This window comes from Pelecanus crispus, chromosome 26, assembly GCF_030463565.1.
Source record: "Pelecanus crispus isolate bPelCri1 chromosome 26, bPelCri1.pri, whole genome shotgun sequence".
Classification (NCBI taxonomy): domain Eukaryota; kingdom Metazoa; phylum Chordata; class Aves; order Pelecaniformes; family Pelecanidae; genus Pelecanus; species Pelecanus crispus.
In genome coordinates this window covers 1,703,458-1,729,754 of record NC_134668.1, presented here as the reverse complement: position 1 = coordinate 1,729,754, position 26,297 = coordinate 1,703,458, and the positions used below count along the sequence as shown (strand labels likewise).

At 68.1% G+C, this 26,297-nt stretch overlaps 1 protein-coding gene across 1 annotated transcript; it reads right to left on the bottom strand.

Moving 5' to 3' along the window:
- Positions 1 to 26,297, bottom strand: KMT2D (lysine methyltransferase 2D). Its single transcript, XM_075725033.1, is given in 56 exon segments — positions 1 to 97; positions 222 to 330; positions 455 to 528; positions 653 to 938; positions 1,022 to 1,152; positions 1,273 to 1,409; positions 2,001 to 3,171; positions 3,519 to 3,658; positions 3,765 to 3,900; positions 4,003 to 4,151; positions 5,026 to 5,201; positions 5,410 to 5,491; positions 5,585 to 5,741; positions 5,828 to 5,992; positions 6,068 to 6,211; positions 6,298 to 9,306; positions 9,390 to 9,622; positions 9,769 to 9,835; positions 10,313 to 10,400; positions 10,496 to 10,619; positions 11,008 to 12,550; positions 12,552 to 13,092; positions 13,367 to 13,515; positions 13,600 to 13,773; positions 14,043 to 15,752; positions 15,905 to 15,955; positions 16,036 to 16,121; positions 16,402 to 16,643; positions 16,756 to 16,840; positions 17,177 to 17,359; positions 17,509 to 17,613; positions 18,029 to 18,103; positions 18,617 to 18,806; positions 18,920 to 19,044; positions 19,367 to 19,483; positions 19,573 to 19,716; positions 19,802 to 20,017; positions 20,111 to 20,158; positions 20,249 to 20,358; positions 20,457 to 20,621; positions 20,706 to 20,887; positions 21,169 to 21,273; positions 21,384 to 21,494; positions 21,894 to 22,007; positions 22,250 to 23,100; positions 23,193 to 23,327; positions 23,602 to 24,038; positions 24,040 to 24,378; positions 24,515 to 24,681; positions 24,773 to 24,887; positions 24,962 to 25,127; positions 25,253 to 25,415; positions 25,500 to 25,606; positions 25,701 to 25,924; positions 26,020 to 26,146; positions 26,249 to 26,297. Coding segments are annotated over 56 exon segments (16,122 nt in total). The 3' UTR covers positions 1 to 4.

The following is a 26,297-nucleotide window of genomic DNA, read 5'->3' as shown; positions in this document are numbered from 1 at the left end:
CCAGCTAGTTCATCCACTTTCGGCAGTTCCAGGCTCCACAGTGGCAGGGGATCTTGTGCTGATCGTCCTCAAAGTCGAACTGGTAGTCGTAGGTGAGCTGGGAGGGGAGCGGGGAGTCACCCACGGCACGGCACAGAGCCCGGCCCGGCACAGAGCCCTGGCCCCGCCACCCCCGGCCACCCCCAGCCCCCCCCCCCGGCCACCCCGCACCCCCGTCTGACCTCCTCCCCTTTGGGGATGCGCCGGCTGGAGATGATGATGATCTTGTCCTCCTTGTCGAAGGTCACGACTTCAGCCACGCAGTTCGGGGCACACGAGTGGTTGATGTACCTGGGGTGAGGCGGGGGAGACAGGGAGGTGTGGGGGTCAGCGCCAACCCCGGCGGCAGGACAGACGGACGGTCACTGCTCCCTCTAGGGTGGTCCCACCACCCTGAAACCCCCCCAGCGCTCACCTGGCCGGGCCCCCCGTCAGCGTGGCGTCAATGACGTGCTCGTTGTTGATGCGGAACATGTAGATGCCGCGGTTCTGGGGAGGGAGAGGGCGTCAGCAGCTGCGCTGAGTCCCCCCACATCCCACTCAAGTCCCCCCACATCCCACCCGAGTCCCTCACTTCCCACCTAACCCCCCCCACATGCCGCCAGAGCCCCACCTGCTCCTCGTAGATCTTCTCCCGCCGGTTGGCCACCTCGTTGCGGATGATGGTGCCGATGTACTCGATGACCATGGTGTGCTTCTCGATGTCCTTGGCCGCGTAAAGCCCCAGTCCCTGGATGCGGGACCGCGCCAGGTAGACGTTGTTCTTCCACTCCGTCTTCAGGCGCCGGTACTGGGAGGACTTGGAGTGCACGAACTGTTTGCTGTAGGGCGTGTTGGTCTCGCCCGTGAACGTGCTCTGGTAGGCCTTGGACATGCTTGTGCTGTTCAGGGTGTGGGGCCTGCCCGGGGGAGGCGAGAGGGAATCAGATCTGAGGGATCCCCAAGGATCCCACCCCTCCCGGTGGATCCCAGCCCCGCTCACCGCTTGTAGTGGGTGAGGATCTTGGGCTCGGAGCGGGCGCAGCCGGTGGGGTTGATCATCAGCGGCAGCTCCATCAGCGGATGGCGGCCGTAGCGGAACAGGTAGTTCTGGCAGCTCTCGACGCCGGGCAGCTGCCGAGGAGGGAGCGGAGGGGCCGTGGGTCGAGCAGCCGCCCCCAGCCCCACCAGCACGGTCACGGCCCCTTCCCCAATGGCGCAGAGAAGAGCCCCCCGGCCCTGCCCAGGACCTACCGACTCAGCGATGCGCAGCACAGCGTGCACCGTGAGGCCGAAGAGCTCCTCGCCCTTCAGGTACTCGGGGAAGAGTCGCAGCATGTCGGCTTCCTTCCTCATCATCGCCACTGGCTCGATGATCCGGTTCCAGACGGCTGCCGAGGGAATCATGGAATTGTTTAGGTTGGAAAAGACCTTTAAGATCACCCAGTCCAACCATTAACCCAACACTACCAAGTCCACCACTAAACCAATTAAAGGAAGAGGAATAATTTCATCTTTTCTAGCTTGGGGGCTGGATTATTTTTTAATGAAAGTAAAAACTAGGAATCATTAAGGTTGGAAAGGATCTCTAAGATCATCAGCCCAACCATCAACCCAACACCACCATGCCCACTAAACCATGGCCCAAAGTGCCACCTCTGCCCATTTTTTGAACCCCTCCAGGGACAGGGACTCCACCACCTCTCTGGGCAGCCTGTTCCAATGCTTGACCACCCTTTCCATGAAGAGATTTTTCCTAATATCTAATCTCAACCCGCCCTGGCACAGCTTGAGGCCATTTCCTCTCGTCCTATCACTGGTTACTTGGGAAGAGGGGGTTGGAGCCAGGGACCTGCTCCAGGCTGTCCGCTGGTGCGGACCCCCAGCTTGAGCCACCCCGGGCCCTCGCATCACCCCATCCTCCCCATCAGCGGGACAGGGGGTGGAGGAAGGCAGCAGGCCGGCACCTGCAGCTCCCTTACCCTGCGGCGAGGAGTCAGAGAAGACCAGATCCTCCAGACCCTGCTCGATGACTTGCACGACGAACTCGGGGCGGCCGTTGTTCTCGCAGATGGTGCAGCGGTAGCAGCAGCGGCGGTTGTTGGTCCGCAGGCTCCAGTAGATGCGCGTGGCCTCGTAGCCCACAGGGTAGAGGGCCGTGACGCTGTGGAAGTCGGCCATCTGGTGCGGCAGGAGCTGCCCGATGGCGTGGAAGACCAACCCACCCACGCGGAACATGTGGAGCCGCTCGCCGCGCTGGATGATGCTGGCGATCTGCTTCACCTCGTCCCGTTCGATGTAGACGCGTCGGAAGACGGTGAAGCTGCTCAGCTCCTGCTCGCAGGGGCCCTTCAGCTTGTGCAAGGGGCACAGCATGGTCTTGTCCTTGAAGAACATGCACTTGGCGCGGATGGCGCAGGCGAAGTGGTAGACACTGGGGCAGCGGATGCGGTTGCAGCTGTTGGTGGCGCCGGTTTTCTGGCACAGGGAGCACTTGGTGAGCAGCCCGCGGTGCAGGGCCACCTCCACGTTGATCAAGGCCCCTCCCTGCGTCTCGTAGACCTCCGTGGACCACAGGGCGCAGTTCAGGTGGACCCAGAGGTCAAGGTCGAGGTTGAGCAGGCGGGCCGGCCCGTCCGTGGCCCCATCGCCCTCCTCGTGGCAGAAGCAGCACTTGCGCAGGTCCCGCGGCACCTTTTCGGGGCGCAGGGTGGTGCCCAGCTTGTCAATGAACTCCGCGATCTCCTTGTCGCCGTCCCGCTTGGCTCCCCCTTTCTGGATGGTGACGAGGAAGCGCAGCCGTTTCCACCGCACCCCCTTCCACTTCTTCAGCCGGGGCCGCGCTTCGTCCCCGTCCTCCGGTGGCCGCGAGCGCGGCTTGAAGCGGGGCGGCGAGTGGGGGGCCGCAGCCCCTTCCTCCTGGGGGGCTGGCGAGGGGGCCGGTGGCAGGGGTGAGAGGGGGGCTGGGGCTGTTTCGTGAGCCCCCTCGGGGTCGGGGACCCTGGCAGCCTCAGTGGGACTGGACGGGGAGGGGACCGAGGGGGACAGCGGGGGTGACGGCTCCTGGGGCATGACGGAGAGCTGCCGCACGTCCAGGTTGGAGACGTTGTTGACGTAGCAGTGGTGCAGGGTCTTCTCAGGCGCGGGGCTCTCCTGTGGCGTGGGGAGGGGGGCACGGGTCAGAGTCCCAACCTCCCTGCACGTCACGGTGAGGGGTCCTTGGCCCTGCAGGGACCCCACTGCGCTCCCAGCCCTGCAAGGACCTCCCCGACCCCTTCCATGCTGTCCTGGGAGACTCAGCACGGGGAGACCCGGCCCCTCAGGAAACCCCCTGTGCTTGCCCTGCAATCATGGGGCACCTACAGCGATCCCCCCACACCTCTCTACATGGTCACGCTTGGTCCCAAAGGGTCCCCTCCTGCACCCCCCACGTAGCCACAGCCTTACAGACACCCCAATCCAGGGTCATGGCCCTGGGGGGACCCCCGCACCCTGCCGACCTGTCTGAGCAGCGTCAGGAGATCCAGCTCGCCCTTGAGGCTGTACCCAGGCAGCACCGCGTCGAATTGCTTCAGCCACTCCGAGCTGCTGTCTGGCACCTTCCCGGCCAGCACCGCCTTCTCCTTACCACCAAGCACCCCTGCAAGAGACAGACGACAGCCCGTCACCGAGCACCCGGCCCAGGGACAGCGGGGAGCCCGGGCTGTGGACACAGGGGAGCCCGTGGGGACGAGGCAGACGCTCACCAGCCATGTCTGTCTCCACCTTCTTGGCCTCGACCACGGCCGCTCGCATGGGGCCATCTGGGAACAACACCTCGTAGGAGCTGGGGATCTTCACGCTCAGCAGCTCAGCCATGGCCACCATCACCCCGTTGAGGTTCTGGGCGAGAGGAGGATGGGATGGGTCCGGGGCACCGGATACCACCACGTAGGGTGGTGCCAGGACCCCAAGGGTGTCACCTCCCCCCGTCCCCTCGCTCACCTTGGCGGCCGCTGCGGACACCGTCAGCATAACGGAGACCTCGCTGCTCTTGCCCTTCTCCCACGGGGTGCCCGGGCCCACCGCCCCCACCTTCCCGGGAGGGGCCCCGAAGGGCTCCGCAGCCTCATAGGGCTTCGTGTCGGGGAACACTGGCGTGGGGAGAGAGGGGTCAGACCCGAGCAGACCCAGCCCCACCGACAGCCACCCATGAGCCCACCCAGCTGCCCCGGACCCCTGCAGAAACACTGCTGGGAATCCATCACCACGGGACAGAGACTGGGGCGCAGGGACAGAGCACCAACGGGAAACCCTTGGGGAGCGGCTGGGGGACCCTCAGGAACAGGCCAGCCCCAATGCATGGGGCCATACTCAAGGCTCTGCTGCCTGGGTGCAGCACACCCCACAGAGCCCTTCCCTGCAGCCTGCGATCCCCAAAGACCCTTCCCCTACCCCCCCACACCCCCACCAGCCCACGCATCCAGGGACCCCGTCTGTACACTGCCCAGAGCCCTTCCTGCTTGATTTATGTGCCCTGCAGACCCTCTCCCTTGCCCTACCTTACTCCTGCCTGGTCCGTACGTCCCACTGACCCCCTCCTGCCTGGTCTGTACGTCCCACCGACCCCCTCCTGCTCTGCCTTGCCACTGCCTGGTCTGTACATCCCACTGACCCCCTCCTGCCTGGTCTGTATGTCCCACTGACCCTCTCCTGCCTGGTCTGTACGTCCCACTGACCCCCTCCTGCCTGGTCTGTACGTCCCACCGACCCCCTCCTGCTCTGCCTTGCCACTGCCTGGTCTGTATGTCCCACTGACCCCCTCCTGCCTGGTCTGTATGTCCCACTGACCCCCTCCTGCCTGGTCTGTATATCCCATCAACCCTCTTCTGCCCTGCCTTGCCCCTAACCGGTCTCTGTAGGTCCCATGAATCCCCTCCTGCCTGATCTGTACATCCCGTGGACCCCCTCCTGCCCTGCCTTGCCCCTGCCTGGTCCCGTACACCCGCTCAGCACGGCCCAGCCCACCTGGAATACTGGCCCGGGGGATGATGGGGATGATGGGGGACAGCACACGCTCCTCCAGCTCCGGCTTGGCCTCGCTGAGCAGGGGGAAACGGAGCAGCTCCTCGCCCAGCACACTCTCGGGGGATGAGGCGGGGACGATGCTGTCGGGGGAGTCGCTCTCGTCGTCGCTCTCCATCCTGCAGGCAAGGAGGCGTCACGGGGGGGGGCAAGGAGGCGTCACGGGGGGGGGGCAAGGAGGCGTCACGGGGGGGGGGCAAGGAGGCGTCACGGGGGGGGGGCAAGGAGGCGTCACGGGGGGGGGGGCAAGGAGGCGTCACGGGGGGGGGGGCAAGGAGGCGTCACGGGGGGGGGGGCAAGGAGGCGCCACCACGGCCGGTGGCTCACCTGACGTCCTCGGTCTGGTTGTGGGGAGGGGTGGGCAGAGCTGCCAGCAGGTCCAGGCTCTTCACCTCCACGGCCGGCGTTTCTGCGTGGGGAAGGGGCAGGGGCAGGTGTCACAAGGCGGGGGTGACAAGTGGCGGCAGGGATTCTGTGCCACCCTCGTGCCAGCCAAACTCACCTTTCTGGCCATGGGGTTCACGGGCTGGGTCAGCATCCTTGGGCTGCTCGCCCAGCTCCTCGGGGGCCGTGACACCATTCACCATTTTCTGCTGCACGGAGGGGGGCGGCGTCGGGGGCAGCGAGGAGGGCGGCGTGGGTGGGTTGCTGAGGTTGTTCTGGGGGGAAACAGCGTGGTGAGCACGGTGGGGTGGCACAGGACCCCCAGATAGCGTGGGGGGTGAAGGGTACAACCCCGCCTCACCTTGGTGAGCAGCTGGGAGTAATAGTCGGGCACACTATCGAGCACAGCGCTGCCGAAGGCGCCCCGCAGCTGGCTCTTCCCGTTGATGGGGCTGCTGCCGAAGGGCGCAAAGAGGCTGAAGTTGGCCGTGATGGTCGGCTCCGTCAGCGGCAGCAGCGACAGCTCCTGAGGGCAGAATGGTGAGGAGGCGGCGGTGGCAAAATTCAGCCCCCTGCCATGCCCCCGGCCCCGTGGCCGTACCTGTTTCAGCTGCTTCATGAGGGCCTCGCCGGGGCGTAGCCCCTCGTCCTTCCGCAGCTTCTTACGGGAGGCCGGGACCCGCTCGTTGGCCTTCTGCACCCGCTTGGGCTTGGTGGCCGCTGGCTTCCTGGCGATGGAGGGGTCCTGGGCAGGGAGAGGGGAGCGGGAGCCGTGCTGAGCGCAGCCCCGCAGCCATTGCCCCCCGTCCCACCCCGCGGCACCCCGCTCACCTCCCGGCCCAGCAGCACCGGCTGCGGCTGCAGCTCCGTCCCGGCGCCCCGGCTCTCCACGTGCCCGTTGAGTTCGCCCGGGCTCTGCGCCGAAAGCTGCACATTCTTGGCCCGCAGCAGCTTCTGCAGCAAGAGGTGTCCAGCCTCGGAGCGGCCGCCTGGCGTCAGCAGGCTGTGGGCTTGGCCGGCCCCGGGGTCCCCGTTGGCCTCCGGCTTCACTGCCTCGTCCCTGTCCAGCTCACACTGTGCCGCCGCCGCCTCCTCCTTCGGCTCCTGCTTCACCAACACCTGGGGGGGCTCGCCTGCCATGGGGGCCCCCTCTGGCACAGCCCCATTGATGTGGGGCTCGCCGGGGTCGGCCACATCCGCACTGGGTGCCTCGGTGTCCCAGGGTCCATGCGCCGGGTCGGGGAGGGTGCTGCTCGGCGTGGGCGTCAGCCCTGGCTCCACCGGCGCCGCGGGGCTGGGGGCCGAGGCTGGGACCCCTGGTGACGTCTTCTTTGGCTCTTGGGGGCTCTGCTCGGGGCTGGCCAGGTGCTGGGATGCGCAGCCCAGGGGTGAGGGGGCTGGTGGCGTGGGGAGCCGGACGAGGCCGGGCTGGGGGCCACGGGCAGCCAGGGCTGCCTGCACCAGCTCGGCCAGGGGCTGCTGGGGGGCCTGTCCCGGCAGCGCCCGTCCCTGCTCGGTGGCAAAGCCGGTCTGTGCCTCCGCCGGGGTGCCCGGCCGCGGCTGGAAGAGGGGCCCAAGCGGGCGAGGGGGCTGGCGGGCCGCGGGGGCCGGGGAGCCGTGGTCCGGGGCCTGCCCGGGGAAGGGTCCAGGGGGCCGGAGCGCCTGGCTCTGCTGCAGCAGGCTCTGCTGGTGCCGCTGCACCAGGAGGGCCTGGAGCTGCTGCTGCTGCTGGGGCGTCAAGTGCCGCAGCTGCGGGTTCTTGGCCAGGACGCCCTGGAGCTGCGCCCGGATCTGGCCCATCACCGGCCCCGACACTTGCCCCAGGAGGCCCGGGGGAAGCGTGGCCGTCCCCGGCGCTGGCACCACCGGCCCCGCTTTGTGCTGCCCAGGGCTCTGGAGCCGCGGGGGCTGCGGCTGGCTCTGCAGTGAGCCCGACGGCCCCTTACCCGGCTGCTCCGGGGGCCGCGGCGCCTGCGGCAGCACCATACCCTGCGGTGGCTCCGTCACTCCAGCAGCGTCCCCGTGCTGCTGGGACAGCTCAGGGCGAGGGGCCCCAGGGCTCTGCAGCGGCGGCGGGGCAAGCAGGCTGCCCGGCTGCATGGGGGCTGCCCGCAGTGCCGGCTGCGAGCCCAGGATGCCCGGCTGCGGGGAGGCCAAGAGGAGCTGCTGGCCCTGTCCCAGCTCAGCCTGGTGCTTGGGGGCCGGGGGCTCTGGGCCACCCAGCCCCGGGGGGTTGAGGGCTCCCTGCTGCTCCTGGGGGCCCCCATGCAGCTGCCCCCCGCTCTCACTGCTCTCGGCGGGCAGGGCGCTGCCGTCCGCCCCTCCAGGCTGGTCCTTGGCAGCCAGGACCGCCGGGGCCGGCTGCATTCCCTGACTCAGGTGCAGCACAGAGGGGGCCTGGCCCACCGCTCCGTGCTGCGGAAAGTGCTGGATCGGGGGCTGCCCCTGGCCCAGCCCTAGGAGGCCTGGCTGGGCGGCCGTTGAGTTCTGCTGCTGCTGTTGTTGCTGCTGCGGGGTCAGCAGCGCCCGTGACTGCCCCAGCTGCTGGGACAGCACGAGCCGGTGGCCCAGCATCCCCGGAGTCTGTGGTGCCAGCTGGGGGGACCCCAGCACCCGCTGCTGGTGGGGGGCCAGGAGGACCTGGCGCTGGGGCTGGGGGTGGCCCAGCACGGCCTGGTGCTGCAGCCCCGGCGCCTGCGCGTGGCCCAGCAAGCCTGGCTGCTGCTGAGGTGAGAGCTGCTGCACCAGCAGGCTTTGCTGGCTGCCCATCAGCCCCGGCTGCTTCGGCACCATGGGCTGCCCCACGGCGCCTGGCTGCAGGGCCGGTGCTGCCTGCTGCTGCCCCAGCAGGCTGGGCTGTCCCACCATGGCTGCCGGCTGCATCGCGCCTTGGCCCATGACACCGGGCTGCTGCATCGACGTCTGCGCCATGACACCAGGCTGCTGCATCGAGGCTTGTCCCATGACGCCCGGCTGTTGCATGGACGCTTGTCCCATGACGCCGGGCTGCTGCATCGACGGCTGCGCCATAACGCCCGGCTGCTGCATCGAAGCTTGTGCCATGACGCCCGGCTGCTGCATCGGTGTCTGTGCCATGATTCCCTGCAGCTGCATCGAGGTCTGTCCCATGACACCTGGTTGCTGCATCGATGCCTGGCCCATGACGCTTTGTTGCTGCATCGACGCCTGTCCCATCACACCCGGCTGCTGCATGGACGCCTGTGCCATGACGCCCTGTTGCTGCATCGACGCCTGCGACATCACACCCGGCTGCTGCATCGACGCCTGTGCCATGACGCCCGGTTGCTGCATCGACACTTGTCCCATCACGCCCTGTTGCTGCATGGATGCCTGACCCATCACACCCGGCTGCTGCTGCAGCGACACTTGTCCCAGCATGTTCTGTTGCTGCAGTTTCTGGGCCAGCTGCATCCTCTGGAGCTGCCTCTCCTGCATCAAGCGGCTGTCGGTGGCCAACCCACGGAGCGCAGGGTTCCCGGCGAAGAAGGCGTTGGAGGTGCCAGGCACCGGGGCATTCCCCACAGCTTGCTGGCCCATGAAGGACAGGCCCTGCTGCACGGCCATGGACACGCCGCCCTGGGGCAGGCGCAGCCCCCCGGGCTGCCCTGGCTGCTGGCCGAGGCCTTGCGCGCCCACCACAGCCCCCGCCGGCTGCTGGACGCCGTGCGCCGAGAGCAGCTGCCCGGGGAGCTTGGACATGAGGCGGGGGCTCTGCGAGGGGCTCAGGGCCATGACGGCCGAGGCCTGGTGCTGGTGCTGCTGCTGCTTGTTGCGGTACTCAGCCATGAGGTTGGTGTGCTCCTTCTGCTGCTTCCGCACCTGCCGGGGATGGCACGGTGTTAGCACCGGGCGAACGGCAACAGCGTTAGCACCGGGCGAACGGCATGCCCGCACAGCCCTACCTGGTCCAGCTGCTTCTGGATCTTGCTCTGCTGCTCCGTCACCAGCTTCAGCTTCTCGGCGTCGGCCTCGGGGAACTCCCGCCCGGCTTTCTTGGCGGTGCGCTGCTTGGCGCAGAGGGCCTTGCGTGACTTGCGGTGCGCCCCGATCTGCTCCTCCAGCACCTTCAGCTGCATCTGCAGGAGCTGCTGCGTGTGGAAGAGCCACTCCTCGTACTGCCGCTGGTCGGCCTCGTCTGCGGGAGCAGGGAAAAGGGCTCGGATCAGCAGGGACCCTGGCTCTGGAGCGAGCCTGGCCACAACCCTGCTCAGCCTGGTCTGCGTGGGCAGGATGAGACCAGGCCAGCGCTACCCCCGGCCCCCCCGCCGCCTCGGTACTCACTGATGACACCCTGCGCAAAGGTGGGTGGGTTAGGGCGAGCCTGCGTTGGGTCGGTGCCGCTCCGCTCCTGGCAGAGAGGAGAGAGTTGGGGACATGCACTGTGCCATGCCCCCCTGTCCCCTCCCCACAGCCCCCAACTCCCCAGGGAACTGCAAACCCCACCAGGCAGAGTGGCTCCTGCCCACAGGGTCCTGAGCACCATCCCTGGAGGTGTTCAAAAAATGGGCAGAGGTGGCACTTGGGGACATGGTTTAGAGGGCATGGGGGTGTTGGGGTGATGGTTGGACTGATGATCTTAGAGGTCCTTTCCAACCTTAATGATTCCCAGTTTTTACTTTCATTAAAAAACAATCCAGCCCCCAAGCCAGGAAACACAAAATTACTACTCTCTCTTTAATTGGTTTAGTGGTGGACTAGGTAGCGTTAGGTTAATGGTTGGACTGGATGATCTTAAAGGGCTTTTCCAACCCAAACGATTCCATGATTTTATGATTCTATGAGCCAGGCAGCCCCAAGGGCCCCCCGTCCCGCACACCCCGCTCACCTGCCCGCTCCCCGCCAGCAAGTGATTCTGCATCTCAGAGACAGCCGGGCCCCCCGAGAGACGCTGCGCCAGCAGGGAAACCTGTTGCCTTTTGCAGGCGGACACGCAGAAACGAGGGGTGAGCCAGGGTCGAGGTGCCCTGCCCACCCCAGGCCCTGCCCCACTGCCCACCATGCCCCTTACCTGTTCATGCCCGGGGCCACCCCGATGCTGCCCTGAGCCATCACCTTCTTGATGCCCTTCAGTGCCACCATCTTGGCCTTGGCAATGGGGTCCATGATGTCCTCGGCCGCAAACTTGTCCAGGTCTGCCGAGAGAGTCGATAAACAGTGCCGTGGCACGTTCAGTCCTATGCTTTTTTTTTTTTTTTTTTTTAGGAAAAATTTCTTCACGGAAAGGGTAGTCAAGCATTGGAACAGGCTGCCCAGAGAGGTGGGAGGTGACTCCCAGAGGGAGTCACCATCCCTGGAATCGTTCAAAAAACAGGCAGAGGTGGCACTTTGAGACATGATTTAGCCTAGTCTACCCTTAATTGGTTTAGTGTGGACTTGGTAGCGTTACGTTAGTGGTTGGACTAGATGATCTTAAAGGTCTTTTCCAACGTAAACGATTCGATGATTCTATTCTATAATTCTACGCTCCCCCTACCCAAAAGAGCCCCGCGCCCCCCGAAAACAACGACCCGCAGCCCCTACCTGTGTCCGGGAAGAAGCTGTTGGCCAATTGCTGCTGCATGACGAGCTGGGGGGGCTTCAGGCCCAGGGCGGGTGGCTGCACCCCGGCCATCGGCTTCTGCACCAGCACCGGCTGCTGGCTCTGCTGCGGCTGCGCCAGGGCCACCTGCACGCCGTGGGGGGCTGCCAGCACGTGGGACTGCCCAGGGGCCATGCCCATGTGGGGGGCTAGCCCCGGGCCCTGCTGCGGTGCGCCGAGCCGGGGCGGCTGTGGTGGCATCAACGGCGGCCTGGCCACCAGCCCCAGCTGGAGGGGGGCCTGCGGGGTGCCCAGGCGGGGGGGCTGCCCCTCAGGGGACTGCCCGGCCACCGCTGTGTGCAGCATGGGGTGCCCTGGGGCCGGGAGGTGAGGGGTGCTCCGGGGCAGGTGGGCTGACATCTGCTGCTTCTTCTGCAGCTCCTTCTTCTCGTGCTCCAGCAGGTCCTCAATGAGCAGGGGCAGCTCGCTGGCCACCAACGAGCTCTCCATCTTGTCCAGGTCATCGGCTGGTGAGTGCCGGGCGCTGCCCAGGCCCAGGGCTCCACCATCCAGCTCGAACTTCTCCAGCAAGGGGTTGCTCTGGCTGCCCAGCTGGGCAGGGGCCAGCCCGCGGCTGGGGCCGGCATAGGGGTCCTTGTCTGGCACAGAAACACCGGCATGGCTGCTGTTAGGGAAGTGAGTCAAGCCGAGGCGAGCCGGGCCGGCTCCAGGGCTCAAGAGGGTCTGGCCAGGTTTGAGGCTCAGCCCCAGCGAGGCAGAGATCTTATCCGTGCTCTGCAGGGCCTCCGACTTGACGGGGACTGGGAGCCGCTCGGGGCCGCTGGTGGTGAACTGGCAGGGAGAGGTCTTCAGGCAGCCGTCCTCCAGCTTGGGCTTGACGTCGGCGGGCAGTGAGCCCGCCTTCGCCTCTGTGCCCTGCGCCTTGAAAGCCGGGTCAGGTGCCAGCGCAGCGCCCGTCGGGCAGGGAGCGGGTCCCAAACCCACCCCGGGCACCAGCCCTTCCTTGGGCACTTCCCGGTCCTCCACAGATGGGGCTGCGTCTTTGCCGTCCCCAGGGTCGGGGAGCTTCAAGCTGGGCGCCGGCGGCTCTGTCTTGAGCTGGGCTTCGCGCTCGGCTTTCTCGTTGGCCGACTCGACCAAGCGAAGGTGCTCGTTGAAGATGTCCTTCTTGTCGCCGGTGTCCAGCTCGGGGTCAGTGTAGGCCAGCAGGTCGAACTCATCGCCGTTCAGCAGGTCGTCAAGGTGGGGGTCTGCCGTCTCCAGGCTGTCCAGGTTGTCCAAATCATCGTCCCCTTTAGCCACATCTGGATCCAAGCTCAGGTTGGCCAAATCATCATCATCTTCCAGGTCCTTGTGGGAGCCAAAGTCATCGTCCAAATCGGGCTCCACCGGCACCTCGCAGGGCAGACGTCCCCCCTCCAGGCTCAGGTGGCTTTTCCCCGGGGCCGGCACGGGGTCCGGTGCGGGGCCGTCCTTGGGTCCGTCGGGGCGAAGAGCAGAGCCGGAGGACAGCGGGCGCGGGGGGAACGTGCTGCAGCTCCAGGCTGGGGGCCGGCAGCGGCAGGGGAGCGACCGCTTTGGCGTGAGGCTGGTGGTGGCTGTTGCTCATCTCGGCGCCCTGCGGGGAGGCGGGCGGCAGCGGCACCGGCATCTTCTGGGGCTGCAGCGCCGGAGTGGGGAGCGCCTGCATGGGCACGACGGGGGCACAGAGGGCCTGCGGGGTGCCCTCCTCGCCAGGCAGGAAAAAGCGTGGCCGGGGTGCCTGGGGGGCAAAAGGGGAGCCCACGACACCCCCAGGTCCCTTCTGCACGTTGTGCCGCAGCTCGATGAAGGGGGCACCCAGGGCGGCAGGTGAGGCGGGCACCGTTTCGGCGGGCGCTGGCAGGCGGGTGCCCAGGCTGCCCACAGGGGTGCCAGCGGCTGGCGGGGCAAAGCGGGAGGCGACGGGGAGTCGCAGGGCCGTGGCCGCTTGCTGCTGCTGCTGCTGCTGCCAGAGGTGCTGCTGCGGGGACGGCGCCGGGAAGACCCCGCGGGGGTAGAAGGCCTGGGGGGGTCCCACTGCCGCCCTACAAAACACCGCAGTGTTGGGACTGCATCAGTGACACCGCGGTGTCAGGACCGGATCAGCAATGCTGCGGCCACAACGCACCACACGCAGGAGCCCAGGGCTCCCAACCCCCTCAGACTACACCAGGCGCCCAACAAAACCACAGTCACCCCGTCCCCCTTGGGCGATCCCCACAAGCAAGAGCTGGGGGGTGGATGCGCCCCACCAAGGCGAAGCCCCACTTGTTTCTAACCGGCTGCAGCGAGCCCATCGCCCTGCCGCTGGGTGCTCACCTCCCGTTGATATCCAGGGCGGACGGCGTGGCCGCCGGCGGGGGCCGGGAGAGCCGCTCATCCTGCGCGAACGCTGCCTGCACCATGACGGAGCCGGGCAGCTTGCCAGCGCTGGCCGCGGTGGCCAGCGTCCCGAGGAGACCCTTGTCCTGGAAAAGGAGGGAAGGACATGTTGTCACCTCTTCCATCCACCCGCAGCCTCCCAGCAGAGCTGTTTCCCCGAGCTTTCCTACCTGTGCTGGCTGGTAGGGAGCCATGCCGCGGCTCAGCTCAAAGGCCTGGCTGCCGGCCTCGGGGGCCCAGCCCGCCGATGAGGAGGTGGCGGCCGCCGCCGCGCTCTCCTTCTCCTGCCGCAGGCTGTTGCGTTGGATCTGCTGGCGGATGAGCAGCTCGCGGAGCCGCTGGCGCTGGAAGGAAGCGAGCGTTAGGAGAGAGCAGGGACAGGGGAGCAAGACCAGTGCAACCCTGGGGACAAACCATGCACGGAGACTGCTTCGGCCACGCCAATCTACGCCCCCCGCCCCGGGTGCCCGTGCCCCCTCCACGCCTCTGGGGAAGGAGCTACAAGCAGACACACGCTCCTCTGCCCCACTGCTGACCACAGAGATCCCGGTTCCTCTCTCACATCCCCTCTTAAACCCAGACGGATGCAGCCCAACCGCCAGCAAGCCCTTACCTGCCGCTGCTTCTCCAGCTCCGACTGGCTCATGGTGCCGAGAGCCCCGTCCTGGCCGACGGGCAGCTCCGCCAGGTCCCGATTTGGGGGTGCCGAGAGCCCCGCTGTCGCCTCCTCCCTCTTGTCGGCCGGCGGCCCCAGCGCAGCTCGGGGCAGGAAGGCGACGGAGGCATCCTGCTGCTGCGGGGTGGATGGGGGCTGCTGCGGCAGCACCGAGGGGGGCCGGAGGGGCGAGAGGCTGTAGGTCTCAGCAGCCGCGGTGCCCGGCCCCAGCGGGCTGCCGGCTTGGTGGAAGCCAGGGGAAGAGGTGTAGGCCGAACTCTGGGTCTTGCCAGGGACGTAATGGCTGTTGATCCCGTGGGGCTGGTGGGACGGGGAGCCCTTGAGCGGCTCCGAGACGGTCGGGGGGAAGGTGAAGCGCATGGGGGGCTGGCCACCTGGGAAGACGCTGGCGCCGGGAGAGCGGGCGAAGGGGGGTTGCTGCCCACCCGGCGCCTTGGCATGGGGCTCACCTGCCGGGGTGCTCCCAAAGCCCCCGCCGGCCGCCGGGCTGTGTGAGAGCGGCACCGATTTGAACCCCAGCTCTGGCATCTGGGGCCGGGGGGGCTTGTGCAGGGGGGTGAAGGGGTCCCGGGATTGGGGCCGGGAGGGCGGCTGGGAGTAGGGGTCCGGGGACTGGAAGCGGGGGGTGACGGGGGACTGGCAAAAGGCTTCGTTGGAGAGCGGCCGGGGGGTGAGGGGGGACTGGGAGCTGGACTGGGACTGCGGGCTAGCAGGGATGCGGGAGAAGGGCTCGGAGGGCAGGGAGCGGGGCGGGAGAGCGCAGCAGGCCTCGGGGGGCTGCGGCCGGGGCGTCAGCGGGGGCTGCGAGTACGGGTCAGGGTAGGGCGACTGGCGGTAGAGATCGGGGTGGCCGGGGGGCGAGGGGGCCAGGGGATGGGGGTCGGGGGGCCGATGCCCCAGCCCCGGGCTCTGCGGCTCTACCTGAGAGACCCGTGGGGTCATGGGGGCTTTGAAGACGTCGGCCGCCTTCAACTCTGCAGCGGAGAGGTGGGGGCCGCCCGGGGAGTCCCCGTAGCCCATGGCAGGGGTGTAGCTAGGCGAGCAGACCCCCAGGCTCCCCCCTTCCTCCTTCTTCACCTCCAGGCCCTTCTTCTGCTCCCCAAAAGGCAGGGGAGAGAGCAGGGCCTCAGGGGGCCGGGCCCCAGGGCTCCCCGGCACCGAGAGGTTGTCCAAGGAGGGGCACCGGGGCTTCAGGAAAGGGTCGGGGGTGCCAGGCTGGTGCCGGGGGGTTCCGGGCGGCGTGGGGTGGAAGTCGGGGGGCTGGGAGCCGGGGCCGGTGCGGGGGCCGGCGAGGGGCTGGGGCTGGCCAGGGAAGGGTTGGAAGGCAGCACCCGCCGTGGGGCTCTGGCCCAGGGGCGAGGGGAAGCGGGGCTCCAGCGTGTAGGTGGGCGCCGCACCGCAGGGATCGTGCGAAGGCACTTGGGCAGGGGACTGAGGCGGGAGCTTGAGGAAGAGCTCACTGGGCGACTCTGGCCCCCCTCCGGCACCCGTCGGGGGCTTCAAGAAGCCCTCGCCAGCGGCGGGGGGACTGCCGATGTAGACAGGCTGTGCCCCCGGCGGCACCGGGATCCGCAGGTGCAGCGAGGGCCTCTCCGGCTTGCGCAGTCCCTCCCCTTTGGTCTGCTTGTTGATCTGGCTCTCGGCCTGCTGCAGAGAGAGCCCAGCCGTCAGGGCTGCGGGGACCCCCTGCCTGCCCTCCCCACGGGCTGGGGAAGGGGCTAAGGGGGCAGGAGGTGGGCGCACCATGTCCCCCAGGGCTGGGCCAGGGCCACCGGGCACCTCCCCGCTCCAGCACATACCTTCTGCACCTTGTTGATGCGATGAGCCGCCCGGTTATCTTTGGCCTTTTGCTAACAAAAACACGAAGCCAGCTGACTCGCAGCCCCCGGCGCCCAGGCCCCCCCCGCCCCAGCGACACCCCGGCACTCACCAAATAGGGGGCTTTGTCTGTGGCGGGGACCTTCCTCCAGAGCTTCATGATCTGTTTGCAACGGCTCGACCAGTCTGGGAGTCCGGTAGGAGCAGACAAAGAAGAGAAAAGTGACGTTAGCCCATGCCTGATGAGCCCACCCGGGCCCTTGGCGGGTGACTGTCCTCCTTCACGTGCGGGGACAGCCCCATGCACGGGAGCTGGCACCGAGACCCCCCATTGTCACTGCGAGAAGCACTTCAGTCCCGCAGCCAAGCCCTGTGCCGGAGTAGAAGGGATCTCCCCTTCGAACAGCGACCAGAGTTGTTACACTGCACCCAGCTCCCCACAAACGGGGCGGCCGCAGCCCCCCCAGAGCCCTACCTGGATAATCCTGCTTGAGGTTGGGGAAGTTCATGTTGGCGTAGAGCACGGGCGAGATGGTGGAGAGCTCGCCCAGCTCCTCATCCTTCTCCCAGCGCTGCAGGCTGCGCTGGTTGTAGGAGAGCCCGTCGCCCTCGCCCTCCGTTGTGGGCGTCGTGGGTGTCGAGGGGGTGGTGGCGGCCGAGCTGCTGGCCCAGGGGCTCTCGGGCTCGCAGTGGTCTGGGCTGAAGAAGCCGCTCCGCTCCCTGTGCAGGGAAGGAGTAGTCATGGGCCGGTGCGAGGGAAGAGGCGGGGGGTCCCGCAACACCCCAGGGTTCGCTCCCTCCAAGGAGGCCGACCCCAGCTCTCCCTACGTACCTGTTGTCGAGGAACGGGGACTGGCAGACGCCCGAATAGGAGTCCAAAGAGACGGCTCCGGAGAGTGAGCCCAGGGAAACGCTCCCTGCAAGGGAAGGGAGAGGGGTTGCAGGGAGGGCAGAGCTGGGGCTCAAGCCTGCGCCTGCCTCAGGGGCCCCAGCAGCCCTCAGACAAACCAAGATCCCCCCCATATACCCCCAAAACGCTTTCCACATTCATTCCCAGAGCAATAGGGAAGACCCTGGAGCCCAGGCTCTCCTGTAGCACAGGCACCGCTGCTGTTCAGACAGCTCAGCCCCAACAAGGACACAACATGTTGGCTTTCCCGGGGCAGACGGTGAGTCCTGGCCCTTCTCCCCCACCCAGCAGGACCCAGACCGATCACCGCACGTCGGCTCGGGGCTGGGCCACCTCCACCCACCCTGCCCCGGCAGCTGGAGGTCTCCTTGCAGGAATGGCCGCTGCGCCCGGCTGGGGTCCTGCCCTGCACCGCCGGCCTCCATCCCCGCGGCCACACAGTTCAGGGGCTGCTCCCCGCGCTCCGCCGAGCCCAGCACGTCCTTGAAGAGCTGCTGGACATCTTTGCTCTCCATCTTGGGCAGCTCTGCAAGGGGAAAAGAAAGAGCTGAACCAGCACAGGCAGCACACGGTGCAAATCTCATGCTGATGGGAAGTGGAGGAGAAACCCCAGAGGTCCCAGCCCTGGGATCCTCCCTCATTTTGGTTGACGAGGGGGGTGCGGGGCGGCCTCACCTTCCGTGGGGATCTTGTCGAGGTCGGAGCTCAGCGCACCCTCGCCCGGGGTGGCCGGTTTCTCAGCGTCCCCAGGGTCCGGGGAATCCTTCGGCTCATCAGCCCCTGCGAGGAGGAATCAGCAGGTGCCCCCAGCACCCCGGGACCCCCCACCTCAGGGCTCGGGACCCCCCCCCAAAGCCCGGGGCCCACACGGGGCGGCCGCCATCGCCCCCGGCCCCTACGGGGGGGACCCAGGAGACCCCCCCCAGTCCTCCAGGGCGGGGCAGACCGCCGCACCACGCGGGGGCGCTCTAGCCGCTACTCATGGTCACCAGCGCCCGGCAATCCCTAGGGGAAAACCATAGAGTTCCCCACACACGCCTTCCCGCGCTGCCTAGAGCGTACTCCTCGGCCATGGAGCACGCCCGTCTCTATGGTTGCAGACGCTCTAGGCCGCCTCTCCAAGGCCCCCGCGGAGGCCTCGGCCTTCGGGCTGTCCCGCACAGCCCGGCGGCCCACGGGGGTCCACGGGGCTCACCAAGGTCCTCGGCCTTCGCGTCGTCCTTGCCGTCATCGTCGGGAGCGGCGGCGCTGCCGTCGGTGCTGTCGTCCCCTGCGGGTCACCAGGCCTCAGCGGGGCTGGGCCGCCTCGGGGTGGGGACCCGTACCCCCCAACCGCCCCTGGGGTCCCCTAACCTCCCCCGGGGTCCTCCTACAGCCCCCGGGGCCGACAGCAACCCCCAACAGCCCTCAGCATCCTCCAACAGCCCCCAGTGTCCATAGCAGCTCCCAACAGCCCCAGGGGTCCTCCAACAGCCCCCAGGGGTTCTCCAACAGCCCCCAGTGTCCATAGGAGCTCCCAACAGCCCCAGGGTACTCCAACAGTCCCCAACAACCCCAGGGTCCCCCAATAACCCCCAGAGTCCCCCAACAGCTCCCAACAACCCTGGGGGGTCCCCTAACAGCTCCCAACAATCCCCAACAGCTCTCAACAACCCCAGGGGTCCCCCAACAGCTTCCTGAGATCCATGGCAACCCCCAAACCCCCCCACTAACCCCCCCCGTCACCCCTCTCGGGCCGATAGCCGGGGTTTGGGCTCCCACTGGGGCTCCCGGCCGCGCTCACCTCGGGGGTGTGTGGGGGTCTCCCTCCTGTCGGGGGGGGCACCCTGCAGTGCCCCGGCCAGGTTGGGGTCCCCCTTGGGGCGTGGGGCGCCCTGGCCCAGGGAGGGGCGGGCAGCCCCGTCCCCCACGCCGCCCGCTGCCAGCAGCGCCTTCCGGCTCAGGTCCATCAGCGCCTTCCCGAAAAATGCCTCCTGACGAAGGGGGAGCTGCCGTCAGTGCCGGGGTGGCCATAGTGGCCACCGCGGTGGCCATGGTGGCCATCCCCACCCCAGGGCCACCTCCATCTACCCCAGGGCCACCTCACCTGCAGGTACGGGGGGAACATGTCCTCCAACTTGCTCTTCTTCCTTCCCCGGCGCTTCTTCTTCTCATCCCCCTCTGCTGAGCCTGGATCCAGGCCGCCCTCGGCTGGGAGGTCCCCCGGAGCTCCTGCAACAGCCGCCCCGTTAATACCTCCCCAAAAAGAGTTTGGGGCTGTTCTCGTGCCGTGGGAAGGGCTCAGGTACAGCACCATTGCAGCACCCCACGGTCCCTCTCCATCCTCGGGGAAGGGAAAGGCAGAGAAGGGAAAGGCAGAGAAGGGAAAGGCAGAGAAGGGAAAGGCAGAGAAGGGAAAGGCAGAGAAGGGAAAGGCAGAGAAGGGAAAGGCAGAGAAGGGAAAGGCAGAGAAGGGAAAGGCAGAGAAGGGAAAGGCAGAGAAGGGAAAGGCAGAGAAGGGAAAGGCAGAGGGACGGGTGCCACCGGGCCCTACCATCCTCCGGGTGCCCCTCGGCGCTCAGCCCCTCGCGTCCCACTTCAGCCAGCACGGCCGAGACCTTCTTCAGGCGGGTGTGGGACTTGCGCTGCCGCACCATGAAGCCGCCGATGCCTGGTGGGCAGAGGAAGAGGAGGTGAAGGGGGTCACAGCGGGGCTGGGAGGGAGTTCCAGTCCTCAGGGCGTCCCTGGCTGGCACTCACCGGGCCGGTACGGCTTGCGCTTCCTCTTCTTGCACTCCTCCGGGTCCTCCAGCCCCTTCCCCGAGTCCACGTCAGCCCCGATGTCGCGGTCAGGGCTGGCCGGAGCCTCCAGCTTGATCTCGCACTCCATGTGCTCAACACCCACTGCCGGGGCGGGGGGCAAATATCAGCAGGGTGCCCTGGCAACCCCACACCGCACCCCCCCAGCTCGCCCGCTGAGAAAATGTACCTTCGGCTTTAAGCAGCTCGTCGGCATCCAGGTCGCCGTCCTTCTTGTCATCAGGGCCCAGGGGGTCACCCCCTTCCAGCCCCCCTTCCCCATTCAGGGTGCCCAGCCGGCCCTTGCGCTGCCGCCGCTTGTGCAGAGGCGACAGGGAGAGGTTGCGCAGCACCGCCATCCCCGTCTCCGTCAGCCACACGCCCTCGAAGCGGAAATACTGGGGCTCTGCGGGGACAAAAGCCAGCATTGGGGACAAAAGCCAGCATTGGGGACAAAAGCCTGGGGAACCCGTGGCACCGACCCCGGCACCGCACGTACCTGGCTCCTTGGCCTTGACCGAGGCGTTCTCCGGGGCAGGTGCAGGCACTGCAGAGGGAAAAGCAGACGAGGAGGTGAGTCCCCGCATCCCCCAAATGTCCCCTAAACCCCACAGGCTCCCCCTGCCCAGGCGCTCACCGGCCGGCTTGACCACGTAGGGTTGGCAGGCGCTGCAGTCGAAACCTTCATCCGCAGCCTGCTCCACCTCCTCCTCCGTGAAGAGGCTGTCACACGCCGCGTGCAGCCACCTGCAGGCAGCGGGGCCCCCATCACACACCTCAGTCACCCCACAGGCAGAACCCAAACACCGAGACCCCCCCACACACCGTGGGGACGTGGTGCTCACCGATCACAGTGCCGGCACTGGATGAGCAGATCGTCCTCCACGTACTTCTCGCGGCAAAAGGGGCAGACGACCAGGCTGGCGCAGGGCGCGCAGTGGGTGTAGTTGTTCTGCCACTCGCAGTGGAAGCCTGGGGAAGCCGCCCCGCACTGCACGCAGCACACGCACCTGGGGAGGAGAAGGGGGGGGTCCCGAGGGGTCAGCACCAGCCCTGAGCCCCCCGTCGTGGCTCCCCTCGTGCCCCCCACGCACCACTTGCACTTCCAGCCGCCCTTGGGCACGGTCTGCAGCGGCGGGTCCAGGCAGTAGGTGTGGTAGCTGATATCGCAGTCGTCGCAGAGCAGGAGCCGGGAGGGATCGGAGGCTTTGCCGCACACCTCGCAGACGATGCACTCCACGCAGCGCCAGCCCTTCAGCAGCATCACCTTCGTGATCTGGGGACGGGCAGGGTGGCTGTGTGAGCCCTGGGCACAGCTACGGGGGTCCCCGGGCTCGCCATAGCCACAGGGGACACCCCAGAGCTCGCCATGGGGGACACCCCAGGATTTGGCACTGCCGCGGGGACACCCCAGAGCATGGCACAACCCCACGGACACACTGGGCACGATGTCGTGTGCGTGCCCCAAGGGACGTAGCCTGTCTGTGTGAGTCCCCAAGGGGGCTAGTGCGGTCCCACTGGGTTGGCGCAGCGACGGGGGACCCGGTCCCCCCTCACCTTGCTGTTGACGCAGTAGGGGTGGTAGCACTGGGAGCACTGGGAGCAGGCGAGGAGGTGCCCCTCGGCCCCGCGCCCGAAGCTGCCGCACACCACGCACATGTCCTGGGGGAGAGAGGCCGTGAGAGGAGCCAGGGGGGGACACGCAGGAGCTGGGGGAGACCAGGAGTCTGTCCTGCCCCGTCCATCTGTCCGTCCTGCTGAGTCCCCATTACCTGCATGAGCACGAACTTGTCGGTGTTGGAGAAGAGAACGACTGTGTTCTGCATCGTGTCGTCATCATCCTCATCCTCCTCCTTGCTGGGTGAGCTCTCCACATCGGCAAGCTGGGGACAGAGCAGGGGGCTCAGCACCAAGGACCCCCGCTCTCCATGTGGACTGGGGGGCACCAGCCACAGTCTGGTGCCAAACTGGGGGGCACGGGAAGACGCAGGGGCAGCAGACCCCCTGCCCGCCTGCAAGCCAGCCCCTCCGCAGGGGGCCAGCTCCGCACCAGCCCCATGCTTGTGGGGAGAAACCCCCAGACACACAGCACAGCCCCAGGCGGTCACCTCCCCCACGCCGGGACCCCCACCCACCCCACACCACCCCGAGGGCTCCCGAGCCTTTCCAAGGGACCAGGATGGCGGGGAATGGGATGGGGGACAATGCTCGGCTCTCAGCCCTGCCACCTAAAAGCTTGGGGACCCCCCCGGCCCCCCGCCTCCGCCCCAGCCCAGCCTTACTGCTAGGGTGTCAACGGACGAGGTGGTCGACTTCAGGCGTGCACGGCCCCGGCCCCGGCCCCCATGGGACCCACCTCGGGGGCGCCTCCGCCCGGGGAAGCTGCTGCTGCGACCCTAGGGCCAAGGGGAGAGGGGGGGTTACAGCAACCCGGGGGGGCCCGGCCGGACCCCCGCTATGCATCCCGGCCAGGGCAGGGGCAGCGGAGGGGCATGGCCCCCATCCCACCCCCATCGCGCGCTCAGTCCTCGCCTACTCGCCGCAGGGGCAGCCCGGGGAGGGGGGCACGGCCCCGGCGGGGCGGTGAGGATGGTGGGTGTCCCCCCCGAAATCGGCGCTGGTGGGGTCCCCTCAATACCTGCTTGACGCGGGAGCGCCCTGGGGAGCTGCGCCGCCGGCTCTTGTCCCCGTCCCCTTTGGCAGCCGGCTCGAAGAGCAGCGAGTCGTCGGTCTCAGCACCCAGCGGCAGCGACCCGGTGTCCTCCTTCTGCAGGCTGGCGTCAGCCGAGGCCGGCCCCAGCTCGAGGGAGAGCGAGCCCCCGCCCTCGGGGTCCGGGGACCCCAGCAGCGGCTCCGAGCCGGGGAAGCTGCTGCTCGTGTCGCCCTGGCTCAGGTTGGAGATCTCGTTGAGGATGTCGGGCCGGGGACGCAGGGCTGGGGGTTCCGGGCCCCCCTCGTCTCCACGCCCCAGCAGCTTCTCCCCGGCAGCGCACACCTCCATGGGGGTCTCGGGGCCCAGCTCCTCCGGCTCCAGGAGCAAGGGGGACCCCTTGGCTTCAGGGTCCCCCCCAGCCCGGCCTTCCTCCAGCGCATCCTCCTCGCTCAGTGGCGGAGAGCTCCCGCTGGTGCCCTCCCGTTCCAGCCTCGGAGCCTCTTCCTCCTCCTCCTCCTCCTCCTCCGGCAGGCCTGGGAAGGGCCCCAGCTCTGGGGCAGGGCTGGCATGGGGGCCATCTCCGGGGGGGCTGGTTGGCGACTCCCCCTCACCACCGGCCGTCTCCATCTCCTCGTCCTCGGTGGGCTCGGTGGGGGCCGGGGTGCAGGCAGGAGAGCCCAGGGGGGGCGGCGGGGAGCTGGGAGGCTCGGTGTCCATGGCGGTGCTGGGGCTGCCAGGGGGCTCAGGCAGGGCTGGGCTGGGTGGCTCGGGCACCTCGTCCTCCTTGGCGTCGGGCGAGGGGTCTGGGAGGTGGGCAGGCGAGACGGCATGGAGATCTGGGGGGATGGAGAAGACAGAGGGGACGGTAACACGGCAGCCCCCAGCAGAGGCACCCCCCCCCCCAACACAGGGGTGTCCCCAGACCCACCTGGGGGAGCCGGGGGCGGGGGTGCCATCTCGGGGGGCAGCAAGGGCTCTGGCTCCAGCTCCATCTCCTCTTCGGGGGGCACCTCCAGGGCCAGGGCTGGCGCTTCCTCTGCCACCGCCACCTCAGGGAGGAGACCTGCAGGATGGGGGGCCGCAGGTGAGGGGGGCCACGGGGGTCCCCTTGTCCCCTGTGCTACCCAGCCTGGGGCTGAGGCAACAAGCATGGCCCAGAGACACCCCCGCAACCCCACACGTACCCCCAAAGCGGGGCATCAAAGCATGAAATCGGGGTCAACGGGTTGAGGGTCATACCAGAGCAGTGCTGGGAAAGGACTCAGGCATGGGACCCCCCGCACCCATGGGAGACAGTGGGAGGGGAAAGGGGACAGATCCAGAGGTCCCCCATTTACCTGGTGGCTTAGGGTCCTCCTCGGGGGGTGGCTCAATGCAGGGCGGCTCTTCAGGGGGCAGCTCTTCGGGGGGTGGTTCTTCGGGGGGCAGCTCTTCAGGGTGCAGTTCGCTGGGGGGCAGCTCTTCAGGGGGCGGCTCCTCAAGGGGCAGCTCGTCGGGGGGCGGCTCCTCAAGGGGCAGCTCGTGGTGGGGAGATTCGTCAAGGGGCAGCTCGTTGGGGGGAGACTCATCGGCGGGCGACTTCTTGAGCGGTGGTTTATCGGGGGGCAGCGTGTCGAGGGGAGGTACGTCGAGGGGCAGCTTGTCGAGGGGTGGCTCGTTGGGGGGCAGCTCATCGAGGGATGGTTCACCGAGGGGCAGCTCCTCAAGGGGGGGTCTGTCAAGGGGCGGTCTCTCGAGGGGCAGCTCATCAGGGGGTGGCTCGTCGGGGGGGCAGAATGAGAGGAGGGGGCTCCTCGGGGGCCTCCACGAGAGGAGAGGGCTCCTCGGGGGGCTGTACGTCGGGGGGCAACTCATCAGGAGGTGGCTTGTCAAGGGACAGTTCATCGGGGGGCACCTCGCTGGGGGGAGCCTCGCTGGGGGGCACCTCCACAGGGGTCAGCTCGCTGGGGGGCACCTCCACAGGGGTCAGCTCGCTGGGAGAAGACCCGCCGTCACCCTGGGGTGACTCCTCGGGGTCCCCCCCCAGCTGCGGCTTCTCATCGCGCCCCACGGGCTCCAGCTGGGGCGGGGGGACGGGCACGTCCGGCGGCTCGCTGCGGTCAGGGGACACCAACCTGGATTGGGGGGGACCGGGGTGAGGGGAGCGGGGCTCAGGAGTCACCCTCCCTAGGGTTGCAGGACCCATCCTCCCACCTCCAAACAGGGCACCCAGCCCCGCACCCCCCAACCAGTCCCCCCATTCCCACTCACATCTGGGCAGGGGGGTCCGGCTGGGGTGCGTGTGCCGGCGCCCCGCGGGCATCTTCCGTGGCGCGGCGCTGCTGGCAGCCCTCACACACCGAGCAGCTCCGATCCCACTGGCATCCGGGGTCGAGCCCTGACGGGCGCCGGCCACAATCCGAGCAAACCCGGCAGTTCTGCAAGCAGGGGGGAGGCAGAGGCATGTCAGGCGCGGGTAGGAGGGACATCGGGCATCCCCGGTACCCCCTCGTCGAGAGCAGGACGCACCTTGCACTTCCAGGAGTCAGCGGGGAGGCCCTCGATGGCCGGCTCCATGCAGAAAGTGTGGTAGCCCTTATCGCAAGCCTCGCAGACCAACATCATGGAGTCCTCGCCGGGCTGCCTGCGGGGTGCAAGGAGGTTGGCCGGGCGGGGTGTGAGGGCCACGTCCCCCCCGCCACGGCGCCGCGGGCTCACCTGCAGGTTTGGCACACTTTGCACTCGGGGCACTGCCAGCCCGAGCGCTTGCGGGGCGTCAGGGTGATGTCCAGGCAGGCCCCGTGGTAGTGCTGCCCACAGCTGGTGCAGAAAACCAGGTCCCGCAGGTCGCCCGGCCCATCGCACACCGAGCAGCGGGCATCCTCTGGATGAGGAAGAGAGAGGGAGCTGTCAGGACCACCTCCTCACCGGCCTCTGCCCCCCCGGGAACCCACTCCAGGGCAGGAGAGGACCCAGCACCCAGGGCTAGAAGCCCCAGCCCGTACACACCCATCTGCACAGCCTCGGCCACGTGCTCGGGACAGAGAAGCCGAAAAGTCTTCATGGACTGGAAGCAGCCGCTGGCGGCGGCGCAGGGGAAGTGGTAGAGGCGGGGGCAACCGGTCGCCCGGCACGGGATGGTAGCCCCCATCCGCCGACAGTGTTCACATTTCTGAAAGCGAAGGAGCCCAGCGGGGTCAGAGACGCTGCCCGGGGCCGGGCCGAGCCCCCGCTGCCCACCTCGGGACCCGCTCACCTGTGAGATCCCTGAGAAAACAGCTCTGTCCACACCGGCCAGCCCCGCCGCCTCCTGCCCCACGCCGGCGGACCAGGCTGCGCACCAGCGGTGGACCCAGCAGTGCCCTGTGGGGAGGGGGTGTCAGTGGGGGGGGTCCCCAGGCCGGGCAGGGCACCCAGGACGGCAGGACGGGGACCCCGGAGCCGTGACTGCGCTCACCCGTCGGCTCGAAGAGCTGCACCGGAGTCACCCGCTCGGAGAAGCCGATCTGCGCCAGGTCGTCGCCCACCGGCTCTGGCGGGGGCTGGCCTGGACTCTCGGGGGGCTCATGGCCCACCAGCCGCTCGGGCCAGTCGGGCGCCGGCTCGAAACGCTGCAGCTCCCGCTGCCCGTGCGGGCTCCAGTCCCCACAGTTGCAGAGGGCGCAGCGGCGGGCCGGTGTGCTGGGTGGGGGGACACACGACAGGGGGGTGTCAGGGACGCTCAGGACCCCCCCACCAGCTCCACGCCGCCACCCCCCGAGCCCCCCCGTCCTCACCTGCCGCCCTGGGGAGGTCCCTTCGTGTCCGTGGTCTCCAGCTCCGGCCCCGCGGAGGCTCCTTCCGGGGGTTTCAGGGGGTCCCCCTCCGCACTGCCCATCTCCTCCAAGGCCACGGCCCCATCGGCTGCAGGGAGATTGGCCATCAGCCACCGTGGAGTGGGGGGACCCATGGGGGGACACGCCAGCCCCCCCCCCCACCCAGCACCCTGCCCTGCCCCACACTCACCTGGCACGTCCGCCTCCTTCTCCTCGCTGGGCGGCTTCTGTTCGTCCAT